An 18,440-nucleotide genomic window follows, 5' to 3' on the forward strand; every position below is an offset into this window, starting at 1 on the left:
GAACCTTTTACACTAGGTTTGATGCATTTTTTTTCTGTCTGGGAAAGTACACTATAATGATATACAGTTATTTAAGGAATTGTATAGCTTAATATTTTCAGATTCTTATTAATTGTACATTTTAATATGTTAGACAATTGTGAATGATATATTGCTTAGTGAATTAACTTTTTGCTTATGATTTGTGTCAAACTGCATTAGGATGGTAAGTGGATTTTAATTAAACATACAAAACAGGATAGAATTTTTTTCATTAAACAAAACAATCTTAAATATTTGATGAGATGTTTATGTATCCAAAATTTATTTCACATTTGCAACTAAATGATTTATTAAAGAGGGATTAACTGTAGTCAATAAATTAAACTGATTATTTCAGGTCACCCTGAAAATATCTTCAAATATGCCTAGGTGAAAGTGACAGGAGCGGTAAGTTCCTAGTTTCACCTAAGTCTCTTGAAAATGAGAAAGTTACTTAGGCTGACCTGTTGGGCCATATTTATAAAGCTTGACCTCAAAAGTAAGAATAGGGGGAAAATACCTTTCTTTATATAGAAAAGCAGTGTTTAACTCAAACATTTTGATAGAGGGCTGTGGGTTCAGCATATTTATTTTTTTATTTAAATGTTTTTTAAGAAATTTTAACTTTTGGCCTTAACATATGTTCTAGTACATTCAGATTTCATTTTAAACAGGTTTATTTTTAAAAAAGAAAAAAATGTAGCTTAAATAACAAAATAAAAAATAAGATTTAAATTTAAAAAACTTTTTTTCTTCCAAAAAACCACATTTTTTAATCCACCCTGGAGGCATCTCACTATCTGTACAGTAGTCCTACCTTTTGGTCTTTCCACTATCTCAAGGATATTACCAAGTTCCTCACTGTGGTGGCAGCACACCTAAGAAGACTAGGAGTCCAGGTTTACCTGTACGTAGACAAATGGCTGATATGAAGCTCTTCTCCATAGCAAGTCAAAGTGTCCAGTCAAGACCTCAGACCTCTTCATCTCTGTGGACCTGAAAGTCAGCAAAGACAAATCCACACGGACCCCAGCATAAAGCATCAAATTTCGTAGGAGCAGTGTTAGATACCAAATTGTTGAAGGCATACATACTGCAACAGATTCTAATGACAGACACCATATGGCAGCTTCATGTGCAAACACTATTACAACCAATAAAAACTATCCAAAGCTGCATAGGCACATGTCAGTGTGTATGTACATGTCACAGTGCCAGATTTCACCTTTGTTCACTCCAGAAGTGGTTGAAATCAGTGTAAACAACAGACAGCATAACAAGATGATCTCTCTTCCCAAGGAAAACCTGGTATTAGACTGGTAGATGCAACTGGAGGATTATGGAGGATAGGTCTATCAATGGCTATAACCAAGATGGTCTGGGATGCAACCCTGTGTTCTAAGTGTCCCTAAATCCCAACAGCTGGAAGCTGAGACTGGATTACAGGGAAGGATCACTTAATGATTATCCTGTTCTGTTCGTTCCCTCTGAATCACCTGTCACTGTCAGAAGACAGAATACTGGGCTAGATGGACTATTGGTCTGCCCCAGTATGGACTATCCTTATGTTCTTTTGGGGTGTGAATTTGTGACTCTAGCCTGCCACAGACTAACTGTCCATATGGGCCCTGCTGATGCACATTAATAGTTAATGTACTTAGTTTAGTCCTGTTTCAAAGAGGCACATTAAGACTCAAGTACTGTATTAGTACAGCACTACTTAGAAGTGCCAAAAATTGTCAGAAAAATTACTTTTAAAATTCTCATTATTTCTTTCCTTAATTTGGAGGGGGGGTGTTCCAGGTTATTCCTTATGCTTCTGCTGCTTCTTCCTTACCCCAAAGGCTTGTAGTATGCAGATATGTACTTTCAGCTGAGGTCTGAGCACAGCTCCTTTTAATGTCTGTTAATGCTACGCTTTGGTTGAATGGTGTTACTCAAGAACCTCACATAAAATTCCCTGCCTCGGGGATCCAGACTTACAGAACTCCTATCCCCTGCAAAACAGCTTGTTTTGTTGCCACTGTTTGTTTATTAATTTAATGTTATTTAATTTGTATTACGGTATCACCTAGTAGCCCCAACTGTCCGCTTCCAGGGTGCAGCACAGTGTCAGAACAGGTAGGGACTAGCCTGTCTTAGAGGAGCAGCGCTGCCGACGGGACTTTAATGGCCCATTTGGCGGTGCTGACCATAGCCACCACGACCCAGTGCCTTATATTCCACGACTCAGAATTTGAAAACCACTGATCTAGGGTGAGGTTTGCTAAGTCACTTGTAAGGGTCTCGGTATTTGTGATGTTGCGCAAATGAAAGCAAATCTTGTATTGCTGAGTCCCTCCTGGAGATCACAGTGTCATAACTCTCCATAAGACATGGAGCTCAACAAGTGTGGTGAAGAAGAGCAGTGGTGAGGAAGTTTTTTCAGAAATTATTTTGACCAGGAGAGAAGGGGGGAAACAGATCATGTATAAAACACAAATTATATATCCAGTAATGTTTAATCATTAATTCAAAGCAGAATGTTGTGAATGAACTAAAGTTGTTGCTATTTATTGGCTATTCATTGAAATGATTATGGTGAGTCTCATTATAGATTTTGGTGGGTAATCATCCACAGAACCACCTTTTCAGAAGGCACAAGTTACCCTGGTGTAATCTTTGACTATTATTTCCTTTTCTGCTGCATCTGCACCCAACATATCTAGTATCTTGTAAAAGTGTATCGATTGTCTTTTTCATATACCTCAAATCTGCTCTTTTTTCACTGTTCTCACCATTAAAGTCTTTATCTATATGCTGGTCATCTCCAATGTTAGTTACTATACGTTTCTGTTGCCTGGTCTCTTATCCTCCCCAATCTATCCAAACTGAAACTTTGAAAGTCATTGTCCTACTATCACCGCTTTGTACATGTTATAGAAACATAGTAAATTAAGTGTGGTTTCATTCTACAGCATTCCTTATCTGTGTATTTTATTATCTTTATTATTATTTATTGTGAACAAATCCTGTTCAGAATATAGTGTGGGTGCACAAAGTAGATTTTTTTTTCTGTTTCACAGCTTCTCTCCTCATTCATTACTAATGGGCTAATTTCCTCCCTCTCTGGAATTTGGAGGCAGTCCACATTTGTTGCTGGAGACTCTATGACTAAACTCCATCCTTCAGGCCACCAGATTTTCTGCATCCAGCAGTAGAACAAGTTGGCGGTTCCGCTTTTCACAATCATTTTTGTTTTCAAACCTTTTGTTTTATTCATTTTCATGCAGTTGCAATTTATAATCATTCTCCTCATCATCTGGACTGGATAAATAGCAACATGGTGGTTTCAACCATCTCGATCTGCAGCTGCAGTAGCTCCCTGCTGGACTCCTCTTCCCCCACTCAGGCATAGTAGAGCTCTCCTGCAAACACCTAGCTTAAATATAAGCAGTGCTCCCTAAGTGAGGCAGCATTTACAGGCTCTACAGAGAGTGAATTATGCCTTATCTGTTCCTACCCAGCTGGGGCTCAGAAAAAGACCAGTATGTCTGGTCCCCACCCTCCCCCAAGGAACCAGGACTCCAATGCAGAAGAGCTCAATTGGAATTCCTGAGCTTTTGTGGAGAGAGTCTAAGGATGAGAAGGAAACTATCCAGCCAGATCTGGGGGGATAAGTCCTGCAACAGACCTGGACTGGCAAGGGAAAACCCCTGAAAGGATCCATAGGCCTCCCCGTGCTGCCTCCTCACCACTGTCACAAGATACTGAAGTGGGTCTCTAGCTTCCTGGGGAAAGAAACATGGCTTCTACACAGCTCCCATTCCTTCCACTATGAATCAGGAAATTCTCATGATACGTTGGGGTGGGGGTGTGTGTGTGGAGGTGGGGGGGTTGAGTCTTGCAAGCCCCAGAGACTCTGAATCCTAAAAAGGCAAAAGCAAGCGTGTCCTTTAAAAAGTAGTGATTACTATTGTTAAGGAACAAGTGTGGTGAAAATCAGGGGTTAAACTTCTTGTCCTGTGCCTTCTCCCCCCCCAAGGGAGTGTTTGCTGTAGCTTTTCTCCCACACGGGGGCTCTCATATTTGGCAGCTGGTATCAAGCAGAGTGCCCCAGGAGTCAGTCCTGGGGCCAGTTTTGTTCAACATCTTCATTAATGATCCGGATGATGGGATGGCTTGCATCCTCAGCAAGTTCATGGATGACAAGTTTGACTTACCTGGCTGTCCTCAGGGGGGCAAATCGACCGCCGCAGCTTCCCCGTCAAGTCCTCTTACTCTTTCTGCCGAGGTGGAGTACGGGTGTTGATTCAGGGATTGATTTATCTCATCCAGATGAGACATAAATCGATCCCCGATAGATCGATTACTACCGCTGATCTGGCGGGTAGTGTACACGTGGCCTATTAGGCCACATCTGGAGTATTGCGTCCAGTTTTGGTCCCCCCAGTACAGAAAGGATGTAGACAAATTTGAGAGAGTCCAGTGGAGGGCAACGAAAATTATTAGGGAGCTAGAGCACATGACTTAGGAGAGGCTGAGGGAAGTGGGATTATTCAGTCTGCTGAAGAGAAGAGTGAGGGGGAGATTTAATAGCAGCCTTCTGCTACCTGAAGGGGGGTTCCAAAGAGGATGGATCTAGGGTGTTCTCAGTGGTGGCAGATGACAGAACAAGAAGCAATGGTCTCAAGTTGGGAGGAGGTCTGGGTTGGATATTAGGAAAAACTATTTCACTAGGAGTGTGGTGAAGCACTGGAATGGGCTATCTAGGGAGGTGGTAGAATCTCCATCCTTGGAGGTTTTTAAGGCCTGGCTTGACAAAGCCGTGGCTGGGATGATTTGGTTGGTCCTGCTTTGAGTAAGGGGTTGGACTAGATGATGACCTGAGGTCTCTTCCAACCCTAATCTTCTTTGATTCATAGTTAGGGCCCTACCAAATTCACGGCCATGAAAAATGCATCATGGACTGTGACACCTGGCCTCCCCCCTCCTGCGAAATCTGGTCTTTTGCCTTTACCCTACACTATACAGTTTTCAGAGGGAGACCAGCATTTCTCAGATTGGGAATCCTGACCCAAAAGGGAGTTGCAGTGGGGGTATTGCCACCCTTCTGCGCTGTCTTCAGAGCTGGGTGTGTGGAGAGCGGCAGCTGTTGGCCAAACACCCAGCTCTGAAGGCAACTCCCAGCCAGGAGCAGTGCAGAAGTAAGGGTGGCAATACCATGCCAGCAGCAGTGAAAAAGTAAGGGTAGCAGTACACAATGCCCCCTACAATAACCTTGCAACTTCTCCCCTCCCCCCAAACTCATTTTTGAGTCAGGACCCCTACACTTACAGCATTGTGAAATTTCAGATTTAAATACCTGAAATCATGAAATTTATTATTTTTAAATTGACAAAAATGGCGCGTGACTTTGGTAGGGCCCTATTCATAGTGCTCTGTATCATGCACATGGCCCTTCCCCATCCCAGCATGTGTGGGCCTCCAGAAAAAGCCTGTATCCTTCTGTGCAGCTCTGCCTCAGGCTGCAGCCTAATGAGTATGGAAACCCTCACCCTGCCAGGGAAAGGAGCTCAGGTTTCAGGCAACAGCAGAATGGGAATTGGGCCTTCTGAACATCAGCCACAAATCCTTGCTCTACCAGGGAAAGGAGTTCATAGTGTAAAAAGTTGACAAGGGTCTCTGTGTCCCTCCAGCCCCGCTCTACAGCCAGGGGCCACATTAAAACCCTAAGAGCACTTCAGCCATTCTGTGACCAGAAAATGAGGATTCCACTCACTATGATACTGGACCATTGTGGGATTGCAGAGGGGTAAGTGAGAAATCCCTTTCCATGTTCAAAATGATCCTGATTTACCAAGCAAAGCCCTGAGTGGTGGTAGGTTGCTCCTACAGTGTTTATTTGGGTGCTAACCAGCCTGCTGGAGCAGACAGGCAGCATTTGAGGCTTTTGGGGGCAATCTAGTGAGCCACTTCTACAATCGAGCTATGTACACCAGTATCCCTCCGAAGTTGTGTGGGCCCCATGCCAGGATGAATAATAGACTACCTCCCCCTGTACACACCCAAGGGAAAAAGTACTATACATGCAACATCAGGGAAAAAAGCCCAAACAAAACACAGGACTTTTTCTGGACAGAATGTCAGTCAGTGGCTTGCAAGGAACTAATTAATATTAGTGAACTATCTTCCATTTCAAGCATTATTAGATATATGGTTTCCTACTGATGCCTCTTTTGAGGGCATCATGAGATTCAAAAGAGCACATCTGATTAAACCAAACATTAAAACAAAATTTGTATATAAAAACAAATTTTGTAAATATGGGGAGCCTAAAGGTGGTACAGCAGAAGTTCCCCCAGTGAAAGACAGAGTCACAACTTCAGAAGGGAAATTCCTTCCAAAAGGCCCTAGACCATAAGAGTGATGATTCACTGCACAGCAATTTCTAAGCCTGACTATAGCCATTCAGACCAAAGGTCTTTAATATATTTAGTGAGGAAATTCTGTTTTTTGAAAAACAAGTAACTCATTGTCTAGGAGTGTGAACCTTGCTGGGACCCAGGTTCTGTCTTGGTCAAACCCTTGATGTGATTTGTGACAAAGAAGGAATTCTAACTTGTTGGTTACAAGGAAGTGATGTTATGCCCATGAATGGCCATCACACATCCTAAATGAATACCTTGTACAACTGGACTTAGACGTAAGGAGCTTTTTGGGGAAACATTAGAGAGATTAGTCGCTGAGATTATAGAGAGTCCTCAACCCTTACAGTCAAAGCTATCATAGCCATTCATAGGTTGCTACCAACACCAAGGGTATCCAAGAAGGGACTCTTCCCTGACAGAGGGGGGAAATCTGGAGCAGAAGCTTCAAAGGGAAGCCAGATTAATTTTCCTCTAAACCAAAAAAATCCTCAGCATGCCAGATAAAAAGAACCTTTGTGTCTAGAACCTCACAATTCCTGTGCAAGAGTCTTCCTTCTGATCCTCTCTCTATGCAGAGTCTTAAGTGTCTGGTGGTAGTCACAGCAAGGCACAGGTCTCACGTTACACACTATACTCATGCATAAACAACATGCAAGCCCAAGTCAGCTATCTTGGACCAGCCTTGGGTTTTTAATGGCAGTATAGACATACCGCCAGAGGTGAAAACAGCTGGTTCTTGCTGTAATTTTAACAAAAAGATACAGATTTGCAAAAAACCAAAACTTTGTTGCATCAGTCATTTCCTGAAGGCTCATCCAAAGGCTAGGATTGCTAGTGCCATACATCAACTTCAGCCCCTGAGTGGATTTCTCAAAATGCACCTACTGTAATTCCTTCTGGGGACATAGAACGATGCACTTGATGCAGTGCAAATTAGGTATCATTTTCAGATCCAAATTATCCTTTGTGGGCAGGTAAGTACAAACAACATGCTGAAAGCCAACCCTAATTTCATTGTAGACCCTTGCATACTCACTATGGAAGCAAGTATACTTGGAAGACAGATTTCTAAAATCTCATAATACACATCCTTTAAATTCATTACAACATCTCTATCGGTGTGTCTTAAAAAAACAACAAACATGGCAATATAGGATAGAACCAGTGGTCTGTTGAGTCCAGTATCCAGTGACTGATAGCTGAATCAGTTGAAGATGCAAGATACCACATAGTGGTCAATTATGGTACTTGCAGAGGAAGCATCCCACCTCATTAGAGGTTGGCTTATGATTAAAATGTTTGTATACCTTCCAAAACCAGGGAATAACCAGAGGTCTGTGCCAATAGATTATTTTTGGCCCAGGACATTTTTTCTATCTTTGAAGACAATTCACATAAAGGACACAGAAAAGAGGAAAAGGGAGAGTTGTGGTGGTCTTCCTAGTGCTCCACTAACCCAGAAAGCACTTTAAACTTTCCAGATAACCAAAGACTTCATATTTTCATGCAGAAAACACAAGACTTTTTTTGTAGCAGTGACTCCATTCATACTGGTCACAGTTAACAGAATGAGCGTTGGAAGACAAGTGTAGTTCACCATGAATTGTCCATTAACTTCTGATTGTTTGGTATCCACACATAACTCAACCAGGATATTTCATCATTAATCTCGTCAAATTTACATTTCTGGTGCAAGGGGAAATGGCAGACTCTTTGGGGCAGTGCTCAGCACAACGTGGCTTTGATTTCTAGATGCTATTGTAGTACAAATAATAAACACAACGTTCTGGTGATCTCAGTTACGCTAGTGTTTCTCCAGGAGGTTTGGTTGGAGTCCAACAATCAAGCATCTTAAATGTGTGGTTACCAGCCATAGTGGTATTTTGTAGACAGGCACATCAGATTCTCTCTTTGAGTATCTGGTGCCCAGTTTAATCACAATGACAAATTAAAGAAGCCTGAGGCTGGTCTTTCTTGTTGCCATTACCTCTGAAAAGCAAGTTTTGAAATTAGTTCCCATATATGTACAAGAACCCCACTGCTTTTGTCATTAGGAAAAAGATTATTCTTATAACTTCAGATACCTTTCTGTTTAAAGTAAGTTCATCTTTTCACAATTCTGGGGAAATAGTTCTCCCATCATTTTGTTCTAACCCTTGGAAGGTTGTGGCATAAATGGGTATTCCTACAGCCCTAAAGATATATTTCAAGGATATGGCGTACATATGTCAATTGTATCCTGTCCATTTCATTCTGTCCAAAATGCCAAGGCCTTACATCCTCAAGGTTGCTGCAGGCAAGATATAAAATCCATGCACTAATTGGTGTATTAGGCATTTGGAAAACTATTCACAGAAGCCCCTAGAGGAAGGCTGAAGAAGATTTGCAAAGTAAATTTTAATTTCTCTTCAGAGATGTCTTTTAATAGGAAGGTGCTACTGAGTTGGTTCCCACATAACTCCTTAGTTTATGAAGTTCTTGCTTTATCTGGAGGCATGTCCATTCTTGCCTGTTGTTTAATTATTATAGTATATCTTCCCTCCTGAGCCCCACCCCCCACACTTCTGGAATTTACTGCTCACTACCTAGAAGTAATGGATGAGGAGAAAAGCTGTGCAATAGAATGAGAAATTTCTTCCTTAATAATTTTTTTTCTGTTAGCAGCTTATTTCTGAATTCAACCCATCCTGGTAGTCTGGTAAATGACCAGAGTATAAATTGAAATTTTCTCTAAAGGGAGACTTAGACATATATTGTATTGAGGCCAATTTAATACATTATATCATGTTGTCTTAGTGCTAATAATGGGTTTCTGGACTGTTTCTGCAGCTGCGGAAGAAGCGTTCTGGTGGCCTGAGCTGTAGGGTAGAGCTTAATTTTGGGCCTTCTAGCAACAACATTGGACCATCTCCAAATTCCACAGGTGTGGGGGGTGGAGGGTGGGGCATTAGTGATGAATTCAGAGAGAAGCTGCGAACAGAAAATTATCAGGGTAAGAAATTTCCCTTTCAGTGTGTCATAACTGAGTGAAATCAGAACCATTTTCACTGGAAGACTCAGGTGCCTTTTCTCATTGTGCATTATTTCCTTGCCATATTTCAATTTGCCATTTTTTGCATTAGGCTATAGATTTGTTCAAAACAATGGTGCGGGAATTATTTTTATAACTGATGGATGTTTACTTTTTTCAAACATTGTGTGGACAGATCCCTGCTCTAAGTGAAGTATTCATTCTCAGCACACAATCAGACTTTTTTTTTTTTTTTGAGAGCAGTGTCCATATGACTACGCACAAATGCTGCTTATTCTTCTGCCTCCAACTTGAGGAATATATAAGGGGATGTAGCCTCAACAGTTCTTCCTGACTTCTATAGGCAGTGAACAGGGGCTGTTTCAATTTGGAAATATTAATCTCTCCTTTTAATATGTCTGTCTTGTTAAATTTACATTTTGATTCAAAGTTCATTTGTTATTTCTGGTTTAGAAAATAAACTGGGACGATTTAGCTGCCAAAAAAATACCAGCTCCGTTTAAACCAGTAATCCGGGATGAGTTGGATGTTAGTAACTTTGCAGAGGAGTTTACAGAAATGGATCCCACATACTCTCCTGCAGCCACACCACAGACTTCAGAGAGAATATTTCAGGTAATTATAGACTATTACAACTCTCTTAAAATATACATTTCCCGCATGTATGGCCAGATTTTGTCCTTGCCATGTGTGTTTGTGATTGCCATTGAAGTTATTGGGAGTTGAATACAGAATCAATGGTCAGAATTGGATCATTAATGTAGTTTTAACATATAAATTATGCTATGTTACACCTTTTATAGAAATCTTTCTTGAGGATAGAAATTGTGACTTATTAGTAAAATTGATAGTTTAATAAACAGCCAGTGTTACATTCTTGTATACTTATTATTATATAATACATGTTTCTCACTTAACCACTGTGTTAGATTTTATTAGTATTATTTTTGGGCCCAATTCTACCCCTAGGAAGTGAATGTCAAATCTCTTGTTGATTTCAGTGGGACAGGATCAGGTCTATTATATAAGGAAATATCTTTGCTACCAGATTCTTTTAACCAAATACAGAAGCAAATTAATCTATTTGATAACAGGAATGCTGGTTTTGTCTGATTATTCATATGTACAAATTAGGGCTGTCAATTAATCGCAGTTAAGTCACGTGATTAGCTAAAAAAATGAATCACGAATAATCACAGGTTTAATCGAGAATACCAATTGAAATTTATTAAATATTTTGGATGTTTTTCTGCATTTTCATATATATCTTGTATTCTGTGTTGTAACTGAAATCAAAGTATATATTTTGATTACAAATATTTGCACTGTAAAAATGATAAACAGAAGAAATAGTATTTTTCAATTCATCTCAGAAAAGTACTGTAGTGCAATCTCTTTGTCCTGAAAGTGCAACTTACAAACGGAATGTTTTTTGTTACATAACTGCACTCAAAAACAAAACAATGTAAACTTCAGAGCCTACAAGTCTATTCAGCCCTACTTCTTTTTCAGCCAATCTCTACGGCAAACAAATTTGTTTACATTTACAGGAGATAATGCTGTCCTCTTCTTATTTACAATGTCATCAGAAAGTGAGAACAGATATTTGCATGGCATTTTTGTAGCCAGCATGGCAAGGTATTTATGTGCCAGATATGCTAACCATTCGTATGCCCCTTCATGCTTCAGCCACCATTCCAGAGGACATGCTTCTGTACTGATGACGCTCATTTAAAAAAAAGAATGAGTTAATTAAATTTCTGACTCAACTCCTTGGGGAGAATTGTACGTCCCCTGCTCTGGTTTACCCATATTCTGCCATATATTTCATGTTATGGCAGTCTTGGATGATGACCCAGTACATGTTGTTGTTCATTTTAAGAACACTTTCACTGCAGATTTGACAAAATGCAAAGAAGGTACCAATGTGAGATTTGTAAAGATAGCTTCAGCACTCAACCCAAGATTTAAGAATCTGAAGTGCCTTCCAAATCTGAGAGGGACAAGGTGTAGAGCATACTTTCAGAAGTCTTAAAAGAGCAACACACCGATGCAAAAACTATAGAACCTGAACCACCAAAAAAGAAAATCAATCTTCTGCTGCTGGCAACTGATTCATGATTAAAATGAACATGCATCGGTTCGTACTGCTTTGGATGGTTTTCTGGCAGATCCCATCATAAGCATGGATGCGTGTCCTCTGGAATAGTGGTTGAAGCATGAAGGGACATGTGAATCTTCAGCGCATCTGGCATGTAAATATCTTACAACGCCAGCTACAATAGTGCCATGAGAACGCCTATTCTCACTTTCAGGTGACATTGTAAACAAGAAGCGTGCAGCATTATCTCCTGTAAATGTAAACAAACTTGTTTGTCTGAGCGATTGGCTGAACAAGAAGTAGGACTGAGTGGACTTGCAAGCTCTAAAATTTTACATTGTTCTATTTTTGAATGCAGTTTTTTGTATATAATTCTATATTTGTATGTTCAACTTTCATGATAGAGATTGCACTACAGTACTTGTATTAGGTGAATTGAAAAATACTATTTCTTTTGTCTTAGATATAGTGCAAACACTTGTAATAAAAAATAAATATAAAGTGAACACTGTACACTTTGTATTCTGTGTTGAAATTGAAATCAATATATTTGAAAATGTAGAAAACATCAAAAAAAATTAAACGGTATTTGATTATTGTTTAAGTATGATTAATCGTACAATTAATCTTTTTAACAGTGCGAATAATCACAATCAATTTTTTTAATTTCTTGATAGCCCTAGTACAAATTAGTCTTAATGATAATTGCTTTTGCCTTTCGTGTGGATCTCCCATTTCCTTGAGGGAGGGGAAGAGACTAAGGAGAAGGGGAGTGTCAGCTATCTTCAAGACACTGTACCTCTACCTCAGGCCATATGCCTCTGTGGATGCAGTGAGGAGAAGGTCAAGGTATAATCTTGCAGATTTTTGTCCCTCTGGCCCTGGGCCTATAGATGTTTCCACAGAAATGGCAATCCACCAATATGCTGTCCAGACAGGTGAAAAATACATTCAAAAATTTCTTATTGTGCTTCTTGCAGTTGGAATTCTTTCTATATGTAATGATTTGGGCCCGTATAATATTTCAGGATGGGAATAATTTTCAGGATGACCTAAAACATGTTTTTAAAAATTCAATAAGATTTAGATGCATTTGAAAATTTTATCAGATACCCTGTAAATTCTTTTTGGTCGCATATTTCATTTATATCTTTGAATTTACTTTAAGTTGTGTTCTTTAAAGTATGTGTCTATTAGGAACATAAATGAATGCCATTTTCAACATGTAGTCCACTGGGAAATTGAAAAAAAAATAGGTTGTGATATTTGAATGGTTTGTGTGGTATTAAATAACTTTCAATTTTTGTAGACTTAAATATCTGTTTTCTAAAAGATTACTGTCACTTATTTTCCAAATACACAAAATAAAATTACTTAAGAAAAAATATTGATCAAACAAGCACTTTAAATATATACTGTGGGGAAATTAGACTTTTAAAAATCATAAATAGTTAGGTCACTATTACACCTGTAGTCTTGGATATATTATTATTTACAGGGAATTAACCTTTCCTGTTTATGAAGTATCCATACTGTTTTATTTTAAGTGATTTTATTTGCTTAGTCACTTAGAGAAATCCAACTTATTTGGGTATACATCTACCAAAAATACATCAACATAATAATATTTCTGTGTGCTACAAATCACATTCAAGATAGTTACCTTAAATTTTAAATATGTTTTTGAATTTCGTGTGTGTGTGTGTGTATATGTATGTATGTATGTATGTGTGTATATATATATATATATATATGTGTATATATATATAAAACATATTATCTGAAGATAATTACACTAACAATTCAGCACACCATTTTTGTTTGGCCATTTAAAGCAATTTTTAGACATATGCCCCATCATAATGTAAATTTATTTGATACCTTAACTATAGGTGTTTTGAGAAGCTAGCCAGTTTGAAGTATGAACCTTTGTCACCAGTGAAAAAGAACTGAATCTGTGAGTCAGATTTTCTGAGCATTTTTTGTACACAATCTCTTATTTTTATTTTTTAAAGAAAGAAGATTGTATAACCTCTTTCGGGAAGGCATTTTTCTATTGATTTAAAATGAAGTTGCATTTACCCATTTTTCAGTTGATTACTTTTTACTGTCTGCATTATGATAGGCTTTATATTTATCTTCTGTCTTTGTTCTGTAGGGATATTCTTTTGTTGCTCCTTCTATCTTGTTTAAACGCAATGCAGCCACAGTAGATCCTGTTCAATTTCATATGGGAGTTGAAAGACCTGGAGTTACAACTATTGCCAGAAGTGCTATGACGAAGGTAATGATAATCTCCAAATAAACATAACCCGTGATAATTTGAAGATGCTTATGATTTATGAGGTAATAATCTTATTCTAGGCTAAATAAATTCTGAGCCCAGAGGCTGAAGTACTAATTAATTGTTAAGAAGTAATTTACAGTCATTATGCAGTTAGCTGCTCTTTGTCTGCTAATGGATCTTCTGCCAGTTAGAGCATTCAATTTACATACCATATAGTTAAGAAATAACTTGAGTCCAGCCTTGAAAAACTGTTGTTAAAAATCACAACAGAGGCACCACCTTACCAGCAGAAGAGCAATGAAAATATTAACAATGCTTTTACTCAACTGTCAAAATGGTACTCTCCCTAGGTAAGTATATGTTTTCAAAGCTGCTGAGGTTATTAACTCACATCTCTCTTTCTATGATACATTCGCCTATATTTTCATAGATAGATACAGCTAGAAATAGATTCTGTATGATAACCATCATTGTGGTATCTCCAAATAACCACACAGTTAGTGGATCAATATCTGTAAATCATCCCTGGCACTGTCTGAATATTTTTGTAGCTAAAGCTATTCTGATAGTAAATTTATTTCAGAATTTTTGTTTAAAGTATCTTAAATATGTGTGTACTCTCTGCACCATTAGAGAAGTTTATGTATATAATTGCACATTATTATTCTCAGACTCAATTTATACTATGTTGTTTACCAAAATGAGATCTCTTTTAAAAATGTATTTTTGGATCTTTAAATGCAGATGAATAATTATCACCAAAATTTATTATGTGTCTTTGACTACCAAAAGTATTCCACAGAACTAAATACAGTCAGTTTTATGACAGGACTCTCCATTTTATCACCACTATGAACTGGATCTGAAAGAGAAACCACTGGGAGAAGGAAGTTTTTCCATCTGTCGAAAGTGTTTACACAAGAAAACTAGCCAAGAATATGCAGTAAAAATAATTAGCAAAAGGTATAAATATTTACTAAGACAATAAAAACTTTTTTTTTTTGCTCAGTATCACCAATGAACTTGAATAATTTTCACTGAATTTTGCATGTGAAAAAAAAATGTTGGTTTAAAACATCAGTTTTCTTTTGAGAATTCAAAAGTCATCATACGGTAATATGAATTTTTTTAACTGGAAGATTTTGCAGTTTGAGGCTAATTGTGCCTCTTGCAGAATGGGATAAAGAGGAAAGAAACCGCCATAATACTTTTCTTGTGCAGATTTGTTCCCAGTTGTTTTGTGCCCCCATTACATTCCTCTCCCAGCAGAATAGTTTGTTGAGTCCTCTCACAGAGTCTCTGGATCCACTTGGGATCTTTAGAAGGTCAGGGCCATCTGAATGGCAGTCTATGGTAGCTTCCCCTGCACCCCAGCCAGCTTCCAGGCAGCATAAAGCCAGTAGCTGATCTGGGGATCCCCAGCATGGATTCAGAGACAAGCACAAAGTTAATAGAATCTCAGGCTATATTAACTTTCTGTGAGAAGCTCAACTGGGCCAATGAGGGATGATGTGTTTCCCTTTCCTGACTCACTGTGGGGCCCAGGACAAGGAAAACACTACTGTGGGGGCAGCTGTCCTACTTTCTGTGCTCCTCTGATTCCAGAATACCAGTGGCAGATGAATTAGAATGAATAGAATTCTAATTTTTTTTCAATGTGTTGTTACCTTCCTTTCCTCAGCGGTCACTGAAACAATTGTGCTTATCAGTTTGTAGACTGCTGGCAAGGAAGGAGAGGGTTGGGGAAGTGTGAATATTTAGTAACCAAATAGATAGATGATGATCACTTTGGGATCATGACTCCCCCCAGTCTAGGATATTTGGCTGTACCTCTTTCTGCAAATATTGGAGGCAGTTCAAACTTGTCCTTGAGGCTCTGGGATTTGACTACACCCCTTATGCCTTTATGCCAGATTCTCCGTATTGGTTGGTGCAAACAGAGCATGAGTTCAGTGCTCCTTATCCATTAATTTACTAGCTTTTAAAGTTGACTCTGGTGATAGTGAGCAACATCTTTTTCTCTACTCTTTCCTTTCCCTTACAGGACCAAATTTTCAGGGGCTTTGTCCCTAGATAGGATCACATAATAAGTTCCTTCTTGTTATTTCTCCCCCTACCCCCCGCCCCCCAAGTATGCCAGTGCAGGCTGGAGCAAGCTGAAGGTAAGAGTTGTTCCACCTGCAAAGATTTCTGCCAGCTTTTTATGGAGCTCAGAAACTGGAGAGCTTATTGAGACTTCTGTTTCTCCCATCACCGCTTGTGCACGCCACAACTCCCAACCACTCCCTCAGTCGAGACTCCCCTGAAATATGGGTCAGTCCTTTTCAGCTCTTGGGATTCAGCGAACTGCATTCCCCTCACAGGCTCATTATTCTTCAAGGGTAAGTCTAAAACTCTAAACTCCTTGATTCAGTCTCCTATAAAGGGAAAAGCTCCAGGGTCCTATATTAGGTCCACATGTGAATAATTGAGTCACATAGTAAAGACTTTGGCATCTTTTCAGATTTTCTTCCTAAAATGAAGATCTAGGTTCCCTTAGGGATGTTCTCCCTATGCTTCTTCTAGTTACATTTCAGATGATGAAGTGCACCATCATCCCCACTTTATCCCCCACCCCTCCCAAAAAGTCAGACCTTTTAATCCATCTCTCAGCTCCCGCCGGGGAGCGGGGTCAGGGACTCCTCCTGCTCTGCGTGGCTCCTGGGATGACCCCCCTCCGGCTCCTATGTAGTATGTGGAGGCATGGCCAGGTGGCTCTGCATGCTGCCCCGTCCGCAGGCGCCGCCCCCTCAGCTCCCATTGGCCACAGTTCCCAGTCAGTGGGAGCTGCGGGGGCGGTGCCTGCAGACAGGGCAGCATGCAGAACTGCCTAGCTGTGCCTCTGCATAGGAGCCAGAGAGGGGGACATGCTTCTGGGAGCTGCTTGAGGTAAGCACTGCCTGGAGCCTGCACCCCTGATTTCCCCACTCCCGCCCCTGTGCCCCAATCCCTTGACCCAGCCCTGATCCCCCTCCCACCCTCTGAACCCCTCAATCCCAGCCCGGCGCCACTTCTGGTACCCCAAACCCCTCATCCACGGCCCCACCCCAGAGCCAGCACCCCCAGCCAGAGCCCTCATACACCCCCGTACCCCAGCCCTCTGTCCCATCCTGCTGCACCCCAAACCCTTCATCCCAGTCCCACCCCAGAGCCCGCAGCCCCAGCTGGAGCTCTCATCCCCACACACCCCAACTCTCTGCCCCAGCCCGGAGCCCCCTCCTGCACCCTGAACTCCTCATTTCTGGTCCCACCCCAGAGCCCTCACCCCCCTTCTGCATGCTTACCCCGAATTTCATGAGCATTCAGGCCCTGCCATACAATTTCCATACCCCGATGTGGCCCTCAGGCCAAAAAGTTTGCCCGCTCCTGCACTAGCACCTCTCCCTAAAAAGGAGAAGTTTTGCCTTTGGTTCATAATAAACTGTAAAACCAGAGAATCGAAAGGTTTTTCCCCCCAGGCATGTATGCAACTAAGGGGAAGAAAGTGGTAGCTAAAGGGAAAGGATGAGCAGGTTAAAGCCAGTAGCAAATATCTCCCAGTCAGAACTAAAACAGAATTTGCTATTCCCCTCCAACCTCCTCAGAAGAAATCATTAAGATGGAATGGAAAACACCTAACAAAGGGAAAAGTCTCATTAGATAAGCCCAGGCTCTTAGAATCTATTTTTTTTTCTTTTTATGCTCCCTGAGATTGATGTAGAAGTGGCATTCCTGGCAGTGGACATGGTCATTCCTGCTGAGGGTGATTTCTTCCCAAACAATGCCACTCACAAGAAGATAGAGACCACCCTTAGAAGGTGGCTCTTATCGCTTCACTGACTTTTTGTTAGAGCTAAAATCACAGACAGTCATGTACTTTGTTATTGCAAAGGCTTAAAAAGCCTTGAGCCTCAGAATCATGATGAATTCGATTCAGCACTAAAGAAAATATCTCTAGTTACTGCATTCATGATGGACAGATCCATACTCTACATAAAGCAGGCAGCAAAAGTTGTGGCAGAAAACTCAGAGGTCAGGTGCGAACTCTGGTTTAAACCCTACAGTAGATAAGTAAATCATCTATGCCACACAATTCTGAAGGATTTTTATTCAGGGAGAAGATTGGTAAGGTGGTAGTTGCACACACATCAGCCCAGGCATTTACTCTCCACTCCGGTTAAGTCTGAGAAGGACTACAAGTGCTGATACAAAGGCAGATGCTCTTTTCGCTCCTACCCATAGCAAATGTACCAGAAAAGTGACTCCAATTCCTGGCTAAAATCTGGACCTGAAACACTAGATGAAAGCCCAGATCAGGAAAGTGGTTCAATCCCTGCTTCTAGCCCAAATAGCCAGTATGTCAACAACTGGCTCACCTCCAACCAGTTGTTCTTTAAATGTATTATACATCCAGGTATGAAGCACAGAGGGGGTTATCTGGGTTACTTCTTGCAAGCTTCCCAATTCCCTATCACACTATTGTCTACCTAAGAGTCTAAGATAGGTGCAAAGAGAGCCAGAGTCTTCGTATTGCTGGAAAGGTTCAACAAAATCCAGACACTGATCTCTGAG

General features: G+C 40.2%; 1 protein-coding gene across 8 annotated transcripts in view; it reads left to right on the top strand.

Moving 5' to 3' along the window:
* RPS6KA5 (ribosomal protein S6 kinase A5) overlaps positions 1-18,440 on the top strand; it is a 165,387-nt gene that overhangs the window by 109,551 nt on the left and 37,396 nt on the right. For all 8 annotated transcript variants that reach the window (XM_039535739.1, XM_039535738.1, XM_039535741.1 and 5 more), the window contains 3 exons: positions 9,916-10,077; positions 13,722-13,847; positions 14,680-14,813. In XM_039535739.1, coding sequence (XP_039391673.1) covers positions 9,916-10,077; positions 13,722-13,847; positions 14,680-14,813 — 422 coding nt within the window. The remainder of the gene's footprint in view (positions 1-9,915; positions 10,078-13,721; positions 13,848-14,679; positions 14,814-18,440) is intronic.

Source organism: Mauremys reevesii, linkage group 4 (genome assembly GCF_016161935.1).
Source record: "Mauremys reevesii isolate NIE-2019 linkage group 4, ASM1616193v1, whole genome shotgun sequence".
NCBI classification, from domain to species: domain Eukaryota; kingdom Metazoa; phylum Chordata; order Testudines; family Geoemydidae; genus Mauremys; species Mauremys reevesii.